The sequence below is a fragment of the Telmatherina bonti genome, assembly GCF_933228915.1.
Source record: "Telmatherina bonti genome assembly, chromosome: 13".
In the NCBI taxonomy this organism is placed as follows: Eukaryota; Metazoa; Chordata; class Actinopteri; order Atheriniformes; family Telmatherinidae; genus Telmatherina; species Telmatherina bonti.
The window spans coordinates 40,220,963-40,233,765 of NC_136611.1; the positions used below are offsets into that span (position 1 = coordinate 40,220,963).

Below are 12,803 nucleotides of genomic sequence, written 5' to 3' on the forward strand. Positions count from 1 at the left end.
ATAAAGTCCTGGAGAATAACATGGAACAAAGTATCAGAAACACTTCAGCCAGCGTTCATAGGAAAACCTTCTGCACATCTGGTGATCTCCAGTCCTTCTCTGGGAAGTAAAGCCTCCGGACGCGCTTTACTTCCCAGCTTAAACAGAGAGAGCAAACCAAAGGGGTCCGGTCATTTTGTGCTTCTTTGTCACTTTGGTACAAGTTTTCACTTGTTTAAAAAAAGATGAAAGCACTGAGAGACCATTAGAGCATTTGTTTGAGCAGGAATTACTTTATTTATTTTATGTCGATGAACACCCGAACCCTGACTGCCGTCCCTCTGATGATCCAGATTGTTTGCAGTAAAAGTACTTAACCATCAGCACATACAGGCACCTGTGTGAACGACAGGAACCTGCAGACATAACCGCTGCCAAAAACACCTTCCAGCTGCTGGTCAGAGTGGTGGAAGACCTCAGGTGAGAAACACACCTCACACCAAAAGTCTGATCCCATTTGGCATGTGAAACAGGTTCCAGACTGGAATCAGCCGGATCTGTACATGTCACAAGCTATGTGGTGTGTGTGTGTGTGTGTGTGTAGTGCCACAGAGATGGAATCTGATTTGCTGCTGCTGCTGATGGACATGGTGTCCAGCCTTCTGATTGGTGGAAAGCTGGGACCAGCCCACCAGCTACACTCAAACATCCTGTCGAAGATGGAGAAGAGGTGGCAATTGGTTGGGTCCCATCAGTCCATCTGTCCTCTTGCTGCCAAGGGTGTTTCTGCCAGGTAACAAGTGTCACCTGATTGGATGAAAATACCACTTGCTGGTTCATATTTCACCTGACTGTCCATGCATCTGACAGACCAGGAACTCTGTTGGACTTTGGGAGTCAGGATTTAGCTGAACAGTTGACTCTGCTGGACTCTGAACTCTTCTACAAGATCGAGGTACCGACAGGAGCTTTCTGTGTCTCACTGATCATTTGTACATTTGCTGTCTTCCTCTGTTGTTGGAACACATGTTTGCGTCAGATCTTTCTGTCTCACTTTTTGATTTGACCCATCTGTCTCGCCTGCTGTCTTACCCATCCAGCTTCCAGAAGTGTTGCTGTGGTCCAAAGAGCAGAATGAGGATAAGAGTCCAAACCTGACAGCATTCACTCAACACTTCAACAATGTCTCTTTCTGGTAAAATGCTGAGCCATTACCTTATAGCGTCCACCAGGTCACCGCCCTGTATGTCTCTGATGTTCCTGAATCTCAACATATGGCTCAATTTAACAGGTCTACAACAGACAGGCATCTGTTGAGGCAGGGAGCCATTAAGCAGAGAGCTGAAGACCTTTTTCACTTGGTTCACCAGAATTTATGGGTCCTGGAGATCTATCATCCTGCAGCTTTTAGATGCAACTGCTGTCCAACACACCTGAATCAAATGAATGGCTCCTTACTCGGCCTTGGCAGAACCGGATGACACGCGTAATTCAATTCAGTTCAATTCAACTTTGTTTGTATAGCGCCACTTCACAACAATGTTGTCACTTTACATACACATCATTTCAAGCCAGTTCATACATATCCTATAATAGAAACCAACTGATTGCATCGAGTCATGACTTGGATCCAATCCCCCATCCTGAGCTGCACGAGGCGACAGTGGGAAGGAAAAAACTCCCCTTTAACAGGAAGAAAACCCCTCGACTGGTTGGGGTGGAGAGGACAGGAAAGACAGATCAACATGTACAACTGCACTTATTCAGGAAGACCTGCGGAAAAAAGGAGAAATAAGTTAGGGACGGCTATATTGGCATATATTTATACATTAATATATTAGAGAAATAGAGCGAGGTGCTTCTCAGTGCATCAGGTAACATCCTCATTGCTACATAAGTAATGGATGGCTAGACTACCCATAACTATAAGAGCAATGAGCAGAACCTGGACAGTTGGGTCCCGTACATGCAGACTCCAACTCAGGAGATGCTCATATCCTAACTATAAGAATCTTGGAAAAGGAAGGTTTTCAGCTCTATCTTAAAGGTGTGGAGGGAGTCTGCCTCCCGAACCCACGGTGGGAGCTGGTTCCATAAGAGAGGAGCCTGATAGCTAAAGGCCCTTCCTCCCATAGGACTCTTTGAGACTCTGGGAACCACCAGTAAACCTGCAGCCTGAGAGCCAAGTGCTCTATTTGGAATATATGGAACTATAAGATCTTTTATGTACAATGGAGCTTGGTCATGGAGAGCTTTATATGTGAGGAGAAGGATTTTAAACTTGATCCTGGATTTAACAGGGAGCCAGTGTAGAGAGGCTAAAACTGGTGAAATATGATCTCTCCTGCTAGTCCTCATCAGAACCCTCGCTGCAGCATTTTGGATCAGATGGAGACTTTTCAGGGCATATTTGGGACAACCCATAAGTAAGGAATTGCAGTAATCCAGTCTGGAAGTAATAAAGGCATGGACTCATTTTTCTGCATCTTTGAGACAAGATGCTCCTAATTTTTGCAATATTACGCAGGTGGAAGAAGGCGGTTCTAGAAACCTGTTTTAAATGTGAGCTAAAAGACAAGTCCTGGTCAATAATGACTCCAAGATTTCTCACAGTGGTACTGGAGGCCAGATTAATGCCATCCAGATTAATTACATAACTGGATAATGTTGTCTTAAGTTTTTCAGGCCCGAAGATAACAACCTCTGTCTTGTCTGAGTTTAGAAGGAGAAAATTCAGAGTCATCCAGGTCTTGATGTCTGTAAGACATCTTTGTAATCTAAGAAACTGATTGGTTACATCTGGCTTCATGGAGAGGTAGATCTGAGTGTCATCCGCACAGCAATGAAACTTTATACCATGCTGCCTGATGATATTTCCTAAGGGAAGCATGTATAATGTGAGAAGTATTGGTACAGAACCCTGAGGAACTCCATGACGTACCCTGGTGTGTGAGGAAGACTCATCATTTACATTTACAAACTGAAATCTATCAGATAAATCTGACTGGAACCAGTCTAATGCGGTCCCTTTAATCCCAATAACATGTTCCAGCCTCTGTAGCAGAATATTGTGATCAATAGTGTCGAATGCAGCACTGAGATCTAAAAGAATGAGTCCAGACAGAAGTCCTTCATCTGAGGCCATGAGAAGATCATCAGACTTTCACCAGTGTTGTCTCTGTGCTATGATGAGCTCTAAATCCTGACTGGAACTCTTCAGATTGTTTCTGCTCAGATAGGAACATAGTTGGGTTGAAACTGTTTTCTCCATAATTTTAGACCAGAAGGGGAGATTAGATATTGGTCTATAATTAGCTAAAACTCCTGGATCCAGAGTTGGTTTTTCAAGCAATGGTTTGATTAGGAAACATATTTCCTTGAATAATCTGGTTGGGATGGGGTCTAAAACACAGGCTGAAGGTTTAGATGAAGCTATTATGTTGGTTAACTCGGAGAGCTGTACAGGCAAGAAACGGTCCAAATGACAATCAGCTTCTAAAGACGTCTCTAAGGCTGCTGCAGATGAAATACCATTAGTAGTGTTCAGGTTATTACTGATTTCCTTCCTGATAGAAACTATTTTGTTTACAAAGAAACTCATAAAGTCGTCACAGCTGAGGTTGAAAGGAATAGATGGCTCAACGGCACTATGGCTCTTAGTCAGTCTGGTTCCAGTGCTGAAGAGAAACCTGGGGTTGTTCTTCTTCTCCTCTATCAATGATGAATCATAAGCTGTTCTAGCCACACGCAAGGCTTTTTATACACTATTAAACTTTCTTTCCAGACTATGCGACACTCTTCTTGTCACGCTGGCGACATGGGAGGTGAAGGTGTGGACCTGAATGCAGGGATGACAGCACAGGGAAGCACGTTTTTAGACTGCTTTAATTCAACACAGGAACTTAGGAGACTAACTCAAACACAATGATCCAGCAAAGAAAACCAACAGTGAGGACTATAAATACACTGAACCAAACTAGACATAGGTGACACAGGTGAACTAACTGAACACAGGTGAAACTAATGAACATAGAACTGAGAGACCAGATAACTAAACAAGGCAAACTACAAACCAAAACAGGAAACCAAAACTAAGGAGAAACACAAAAACAACACATCATGACACTTCTAAGCCAGATGAATGTGATGTCTGTTTTAAAGCTTGAAGCTGGGAATTAAACCACCGGGCTGCTTCTTCTGACTGGTTCTCTTCTTCTTTAGAGGAGCAACATTATCTAGTGTTATACGCATTAAAGCTGTCATTCTAGCAACACATTCATGGACCTGTGTTGGAGTAAAGCTCGGATGGGTGTTTCCTGTCAGGTTAACACATGGTGTTGGAGGAAATACTGCTGAAATAGACTTCTTAAATTTGTTACCAACACTATCTGACAAACATCGACTAGAATGAATTTTCTACTCAGCCCTTGTGTAGTCAAGTAAAGTAAACTCAAAAGTTATTAAAAATGATCAGACAGAACAGGGTTATGAGGAACTGTTAGTTGATCACTTTTGATGCCACATGTCAGAAGAAGATCCAGAGTGTGACGATGAGAATGAGTCGGTCTGTGGACATTTTGGGAAAATCCAATTGAACTTAATATAGAGTTAAAGGCAATGTTTAAACTGTCGTGTTCATCATCAAGATGAATGTTAAAATCCCCCAGAACAATAACTTTATCAGTATTCAGCACTAAGTCTGATAAGAGGTCTGAGAAGTCAGTTAGGAACTGTGAGGAAGATCCAGGTGGACGGTAGACTACTACTAGGAGAAGTGGCTTCTCTCATTTCCACCTTGGGTGGGATAGACTAAGAGTCAGGTGTTCAAAGCTATTGGAACTATTTTTATATTTAGGACTAATCAATAATTCTGATTTAAAGATAGCTGCCAGACCTCCTCCTCGACCTGTAGTTCTGGGAACATGAACATTTAGACAATCTGGTGGAGTCGATTCATTAATACTAACATGATCCTCCTGCTGCAGCAGGTTTCCTTAAGACAGAATAGATCAATATGATGATCAGTAATCAGGTCATTGATTAACAGAGACTTCGACACAAGAGATCTAATGTTCAATAAACCACATTTAATGGTTTTATTGTTTTGTCTGATTAGATTAATTGTTTTCATGAGTTACTCCACCCGTGCTATCTGTTTTATTCTTTCTGGGTTGTTGGGGGGCAGATACCATCATTATGGGTTGTGGGGGGGCAGATACCATCATTATGGGTTTTGGGGAGGGGGGGGACAGGGGTGAGATTACAGAAAAGCATGTGAGACTACAACTCTGCTTCCTAGTCTCAGTCCTGAACAGTCATGGGTTTAACTGACTCCATCCACTGTGGAATGAATCCCGTCTCTCCTAATAAGACCAGGTTTTCCCCAGAAGCTTTTCCAGTTATCTATAAAGCCCACATTTTGTTCTGGGCACCACCTGGACAGCCAGCGGTTAAAGGATGACAAACAGCTAAACATGTCGTCGCTGGTCAGGTCTGGCAGGGGTCCGGAGAAAACTACAGAGTCTGACATGGTTTTAGCAAAGTCACACACTGAGGCAACATTTACTTTGGTGATCTCTGATTGGTGTAACCGGGTGTCATTTACCCCAACATGAATAATAATCTTCTTGTATTTACGTTTATCTTTAGCCAGCAGTTTTAAGTAAGATTCAATGTGGCCTGCTCTGGCACCTGGAATGTATCTGACTACGACCCCTGGAGTATCTATCGCCACGATTCTAACTATGGTGCGCAATCTTACATTTCTCACAACTGAGTCTCCAATTATCAGAGTTGTTGGAGAGGAGTGTGACGGAGGCTTTACCTGAGGTGGTGGTGGTGATGTAGCGGGTCGAGCAGCGCGGTGAGTTTGTTTCGGAGCCGGGTTAAAGGACGGCATGGACCTGTGAGCCTTACTGAGGCGCTCGGGCATGGGGAAGCACCGTGGTGCCGGTGAGCTGCTGGACTGAGAACCGTCGCTTAAGGGGGGTACATCTGCAAAACTGAGAACGTCAAACCTGTTGTAACAGGGGATGTCGTTTGGTGGAGGTGCACTGGAGCGACGCCTTCTTTTTGCCACCATGGAGCGTCATGGAACCAGGGCTCCTGTTGGCTTAGTGTGGCGCAAACCGGGATCTTTAGTTTAGCTCCGAGATGCAACCAGGTCTCTGGATCGGGGGACTGTGGAAGGATCCCATCGGCGGGATGACTGTCAATATGAGCCTCGTCAGGGAACACTGCTCCGGCATCCACGGGTGCCGGACGGCAGGGCACGGAGACATTCGGTTTTAGATCGCAGATAACCATGATGTCCATCAGGATCTCAGCTTCTCGAATCTGATGCAGATTTGATATCCGTGACTCCAGTTCAGCTATTTTTTCGGCCAGCCGTGAACAACCGACACAACCTGTGTGGGATGGAGAGGTGAGCGGAGTAATTTTGAGCATCCTGTAAACGTTAGCAGCTAGCTAATAGCTGGGTCTGGTTGACGGGATCTTAGCTGATCGAAAGATGCCGGTGCTCTGGTGAGTCTATTGATGATATGAGTTTTATCTTGTCCGAAGAATGTAATAAACAGAATACTGAAATGAGTTACTGGAACGAGTTTGAGGTAAATCTGGGCCGGGCTAGGCAGAGATTGTCCTCAAGGAAATTAGAGATGGAAGGCTGGGGTACGTGTAGGTGGCGCAAGACTCGGCCTTGGCGGAGCCGGATGACACGAGTAAGACTCGGCCTTGGCGGAGCCGGATGACACGAGTAAGACTCGGCCTTGGGGGAGCCGGATGACACGAGTAAGACTCGGCCTTGGCGGAGCCGGATGACACGAGTAAGACTCGGCCTTGGCGGAGCCGGATGACACGAGTAAGACTCGGCCTTGGCGGAGCCGGATGACACGAGTAAGACTCAGCCTTGGCGTAGCCGGATGACACGAGGAAGACTCGGCCTTGGCGGAGCCGGATGACACGAGTAAGACTCGGCCTTGGCGGAGCCGGATGACACGAGTAAGACTCGGCCTTGGCGGAGCCGGATGACACGAGTAAGATTCGGCCTTGGCAGAGCCGGATGACACGAGTAAGACTCGGCCTTGGCGGAGCCGGATGACACGAGTAAGACTCGGCCTTGGCGGAGCCGGATGACACGAGGAAGACTCGGCCTTGGCGGAGCCGGATGACACGAGGAAGACTCGGCCTTGGCGGAGCCGGATGACACGAGGAAGACTCGGCCTTGGCGGAGCCGGATGACACGAGTAAGACTCGGCCTTGGCGGAGCCGGATGACACGAGGAAGACTCGGCCTTGGCGGAGCCGGATGACACGAGTAAGACTCGGCCTTGGCGGAGCCGGATGACACGAGGAAGACTCGGCCTTGGCGGAGCCGGATGACACGAGTAAGACTCGGCCTTGGCGGAGCCGGATGACACGAGTAAGACTCGGCCTTGGCGGAGCCGGATGACACGAGGAAGACTCGGCCTTGGCGGAGCCGGATGACACGAGGAAGACTCGGCCTTGGCGGAGCCGGATGACACGAGGAAGACTCGGCCTTGGCGGAGCCGGATGACACGAGTAAGACTCGGCCTTGGCGGAGCCGGATGACACGAGTAAGACTCGGCCTTGGCGGAGCCGGATGACACGAGTAAGACTCGGCCTTGGCGGAGCCTGATGACACGAGGAAGACTCGGCCTTGGCGGAGCCGGATGACACGAGGAAGACTCGGCCTTGGCGGAGCCGGATGACACGAGGAAGACTCGGCCTTGGCGGAGCCGGATGACACGAGTAAGACTCGGCCTTGGCGGAGCCAGATGACACGAGGAAGACTCGGCCTTGGCGGAGCCGGATGACACGAGGAAGACTCGGCCTTGGCGGAGCCGGATGACACGAGGAAGACTCGGCCTTGGCGGAGCCGGATGACACGAGGAAGACTCGGCCTTGGCGGAGCCGGATGACACGTGGAAGACTCGGCCTTGGCGGAGCCGGATGACACGAGGAAGACTCGGCCTTGGCGGAGCCGGATGACACGAGTAAGACTCGGCCTTGGCGGAGCCAGATGACACGAGTAAGACTCGGCCTTGGCGGAGCCGGATGACACGAGTAAGACTCGGCCTTGGCGGAGCCGGATGACACGAGTAAGACTCGGCCTTGGCGGAGCCGGATGACACGAGTAAGACTCAGCCTTGGCGTAGCCGGATGACACGAGGAAGACTCGGCCTTGGCGGAGCCGGATGACACGAGTAAGACTCGGCCTTGGCGGAGCCGGATGACACGAGGAAGACTCGGCCTTGGCGGAGCCGGATGACACGAGGAAGACTCGGCCTTGGCGGAGCCGGATGACACGAGGAAGACTCGGCCTTGGCGGAGCCGGATGACACGTGGAAGACTCGGCCTTGGCGGAGCCGGATGACACGAGGAAGACTCGGCCTTGGCGGAGCCGGATGACACGAGTAAGACTCGGCCTTGGCAGAGCCAGATGACACGAGTAAGACTCGGCCTTGGCGGAGCCAGATGACACGAGTAAGACTCGGCCTTGGCAGACAGGATGACCCACGTAAGAGGGAATTCAGCTATCTGATTCTGGTGTGGGAGAGAAACCATTCATCAAAAGGTTAGAGGATGGTAGATCTTGAGAACTGAACTTGGACCCTCATGATATAAACCTGTTTACAGATAAATCCACACAAAGCTTTTCTAAGACTCACTAACAGTTTAAATATCTAGATGTTGAAGTCCTGATAGGAAGAGGTTATTAATCACTTTTGATGAGTGATCAACCATGTGTATTACTTCAGGGTCCGATCAGTCATCATCCTCCAAGACAAAGCTCAGGATAGAGAGAAGCTCCTGCTGAAGTTCCTAAAGATCATGAAGGTAAAGCATGATTCTGACATGATGTGTTTCAGGTTTTGGCAGCAGAGAAACATCATTTGGACTGATTTACATTTTACATTTGGATAAGTCGGCGTTTTAAAATTGTAAATCTGTTAAGACTCCACATCCTGAAATCTGTCCTACTCTTTATGATGCTAACAAGTTTGGATATTTATGGAATGGTAACCTCCATGTGAAGGTCTGCCCTCCATGTTTTCCTCATGCCTACAGGTTTTATGTGAAACTTTATCCTCCCTGCTCTCATCTTTTGCGTTTGTACTGGGTTTCTGCAGCATCTCCGGAAACTGAATAACTTCAATTCATATCTATCCATTCTGTCAGCACTGGACTCGGCCCCCCTGCGGCGCCTTGAATGGCAAAAAAGCACCTCTGAGGTCGGTTTGGGATCATTAGTTTCATTCAGCCTTTGGTCAGCTTGTAACGGTTTATTTAAGGTTTTTTCTTTTGGTTCGTTCTCAGACTCTGGAGGAGTTCAGCTCTTTGATCGACAGCTCATCTTCTTTCAGAGCCTACAGAGCAGCTTTGGCTGAGGTGGAGCCTCCCTGCATACCCTACCTGTAAGTCAATAACCACAGGTAGTCAGGTTGATATATATTTGGAGCCTTAGATAAATTATTTAATGTTTTTACCTAAACATATTTAAGATACAGTTATCTAATCAATATGGGCTTAAAGTGTGGACTCTCAGCTTTAATTTGAAGGTATTCCCATCCAAATTGAAGAAAAGGTTTAGGAATATACTATGTGGCTACCTCTTTAAGGAACAAAAAGTAATTCATCTCCAAAGGTTTTTTCGATGTGCCTTATAGGCTATTCCTTCTTTAATCCATCATCAGTCAAGCAAATAAAAATTTGGGATGAGTGTGGCATTTGCTTTTAGAATCTATTTCTGTAAAACCACAAAACGGTGCAAAGGAGCTCTCAAACATGAATCAGACTATCCTTAGGCTGGAAAAAGAAGAATTCCATCAGAGAAATTCTAGGAATGTTACCAAACAAAAGCTTTGTACATTCTTAGAAATGAAAAAGCAAACTGGTCAGCTTGTAAACTCAAAAAGACATCCATGACAGACAGACAGTCAAGATCTGAGGTGTTGACCCACATGCAGGGACGGGAGGTCGGATGAACAACCAAAACAATTTAATCCAAAAAACTTGACACGTGAGCCAAAGGAAGCAAACACAATGGACCAGTAATGGGAACAAAAACCAAGTGGCATAAATGCAGGGCAACCAAACAAGACATGAACAGGAACAAAGGCTAAACAAGACACAAGCAAACTAAACAGGGAAGACTACAAACTAAAACAGAAAACCAGAACAAAAGATACAAAACTCACATCATGACAGTACCACCCGCCCCCCTCAAGGGCAAGCCACCAGACAAAAAAGACAAAAAGAGTCCAGAGACTGGCGGGAGGAGGGACCTGGGCAAAACAAAGAGCAGCAGGTGATTTAGTTCCAGAGATCGGCCGGGAGACCTGGACAACAGGACTCAGGAGGAGCTGGGGATAGAGGAGTGACATCCTTGGGCACAGAAATCAGAGGGTCATCCTTTTCCGGGACCCTTACAGGAGCGGGAGCCTGCCGCGCTGGACGGGATCTGGGTGCTGGTGTGGGTCGTGGAGCAGGAGACAACGTCCATGATGTAGGCCGTGGAGCTGGTGGCTTTTTAGCCAGTCTGGTTCCCAGGAAACCAGACTGGACCACCATGTGCACCGGCTCTGGTTTTTCATCCAGCCCAAACAGTATTCCCATAAGTTTGCTGAATGCAATGGTCACTATGGGTCTACGGTCAGGCGGTTCTTGGAAAAAAATATGAAAAATTTCTCATGTTCTATCTTCAGTTACTTTAGAATAGTAACATCTGCGGTGATGATTTCACTTCAGATAAAATCTCACAATTGTTAGCTTTAATTTGTGTACGTCATTTAAAAGCCAAAACCTTCTAAAGAAGGTTAAACAGGTTAAAATGTCTCCATGATGCACATTTCAGTCTAATTTATTTTAAAATGCAAGTCCAGAAGGGCTAGGAATAATCAATCATTTTCCACAAACCCCTCCATTCATGTTGTATTGATGCTCTCAGATCAGCCAGAAACAAACAAACAGAGGAAGCTCCGCCCCATGTCCTGCAGACTGCGTCTGATTGGTCAGCTGCTAGGAGTAGTTATACTGAGCAGTGAAGGTGGGCGTGGCTTTCTTCTCTTGAACGCGCACAACCTGGAGAAGATGACCAATCACTGAGCCCCTCCCCCGTGATGTCACTAAAATCTCCAAGTAGAAAAAACTCTCTAAAACCAATCGTTTCTGTCGCCATGGAAACCGAACATAGAGACTACTGGAAAACTCAAACATGCGTTTAGGTGATAAATAACATGTCTGATGAGTATTCATCACTAAAGCTCAGAAAACTAGACATAGCATCATAAAGAAGAGGAACATTTGGCCATGGCTGAGTCAGTCATCATATCTTTACATGACTTACCAAGTTTCACTTGCCCAGAAAGGCCCAGGACAGGTAGCAACTGTGCACAGTTGCAGTAAAGGCAAAGTGTCACTAAAGAGGAAACCTTCCCTAACCCTTATGATGTACATGGGTTCCAATAGTTGCCTGCAGAGGATTTTCAACAAAGCAGTGAAAATAAAAATGTCATTAATGGCAATCCTGATTGTTTGATTGCTTTTGATTCCCTGAGGTGGCATGCAGAGCACAAATAGCATATAATCATACATATATCAAGAAAGATATATAGCCTACATGTAGGTCAATAAATACAAGTATACTGTACCTGTGTATTCCTTCAGGTCAATAACTACAGTTATCGTACCTATAGGTTAATGATGACTTGTGCCCTTCCTGCAGGTAAATCACAACATACTTGTCTGCAGGTTAGTACCCTGTTAAACCAGCTGTTTCTGTCTTTTCAGGGGTTTGATTCTTCAGGACTTGACATTTGTCCACCTGGGAAACCCTGACAACGTGATGAATTCACAGGGTTCAAACGTGAACTTTTCCAAACGCTGGCAGCAGTTCAACATCCTGGACACTTTGAGGAGCTACCAACAAATGTCAGTTGCCTGCTGTACTGTTAGTAGTATCCGGTGTAGTATTACCATGTACTGAGTGTTTTCTGTCTGCAGGCGTTACTCTCTGCAGCCTGATGATGACATCATATCGTTCTTCAATGACTTCAGTGATCACCTGGCAGAGGAGGCTTTGTGGGAACTATCCCTTAGAATCCGCCCAAGGAACACCCCTCGGGTCAGTCAGAGATGACATCTCATCTGCCAACCAACCATGGAAGAACAGGAGACCACTGTTTCATCAGATCCGGACAGACTGAGTTATCTTTTGCTGACATGGACAGCCATATGACTAACCGGTTGTAGCACAGCAAAAGGGAGATAAACTTGGTGCTAAGTTGAAATGAACTGCTTGCACATTGGACTAGTGCTCACATGGGGATAGTCAGGGCTGGTAATATCACTTTTGCTAATCGGTAAAAAAATATCTGGACTACTCTTAATCCTGTTCTTAAATCCGATATAGACTAGCCTAGTGCCAAGAAATATTCCCCTGAAGCTAGGTGTTATTTAATGTTTTTGTCCTGCACAAACCTAATCACACACTTACCTGCACCACAAGAGGCTCGCAACTTTTAAAAAAGTACTTCAGCCTGCTAGTCTCTCCAATTCCTTCTGTCCATAATCCTTCACACCCAACAATATGGGACCACGTCTCAATCCCAAAAATGCATCACTGATGAAACAAGTGTTTACAGAAGATGGGAGTGTAACGTTTATTCAGTCATGAATTGTTGAATGTTAGCCGATATTCTATGTTGAATTTGTGAAGGATGTATGCATGAGTTTATTTTTAATTTAAATCCTGTCTTTTGATGATTTACTTTAACAAACCTGCTGCTTTGCAACCACGTC

The 12,803-nt window shown here is 46.2% G+C and overlaps 1 protein-coding gene across 1 annotated transcript in view; it reads left to right on the forward strand.

Moving 5' to 3' along the window:
* Positions 1-12,591, forward strand: part of LOC306764586 (rap guanine nucleotide exchange factor 1-like) — a gene marked incomplete at its 5' end in the record, with an annotated part of 13,780 nt that extends 1,189 nt beyond the window's left edge. The window contains 9 exons of the mRNA XM_079251760.1: positions 373-459; positions 584-772; positions 850-934; positions 1,080-1,174; positions 8,762-8,840; positions 9,134-9,235; positions 9,321-9,418; positions 11,793-11,933; positions 12,006-12,591. Of these exons, the coding sequence (XP_079107886.1) occupies positions 373-459; positions 584-772; positions 850-934; positions 1,080-1,174; positions 8,762-8,840; positions 9,134-9,235; positions 9,321-9,418; positions 11,793-11,933; positions 12,006-12,141 (1,012 nt within the window). The 3' untranslated portion in view covers positions 12,142-12,591. The remainder of the gene's footprint in view (positions 1-372; positions 460-583; positions 773-849; positions 935-1,079; positions 1,175-8,761; positions 8,841-9,133; positions 9,236-9,320; positions 9,419-11,792; positions 11,934-12,005) is intronic.
* Between the last annotated feature and the right edge of the window lie 212 nt (positions 12,592-12,803).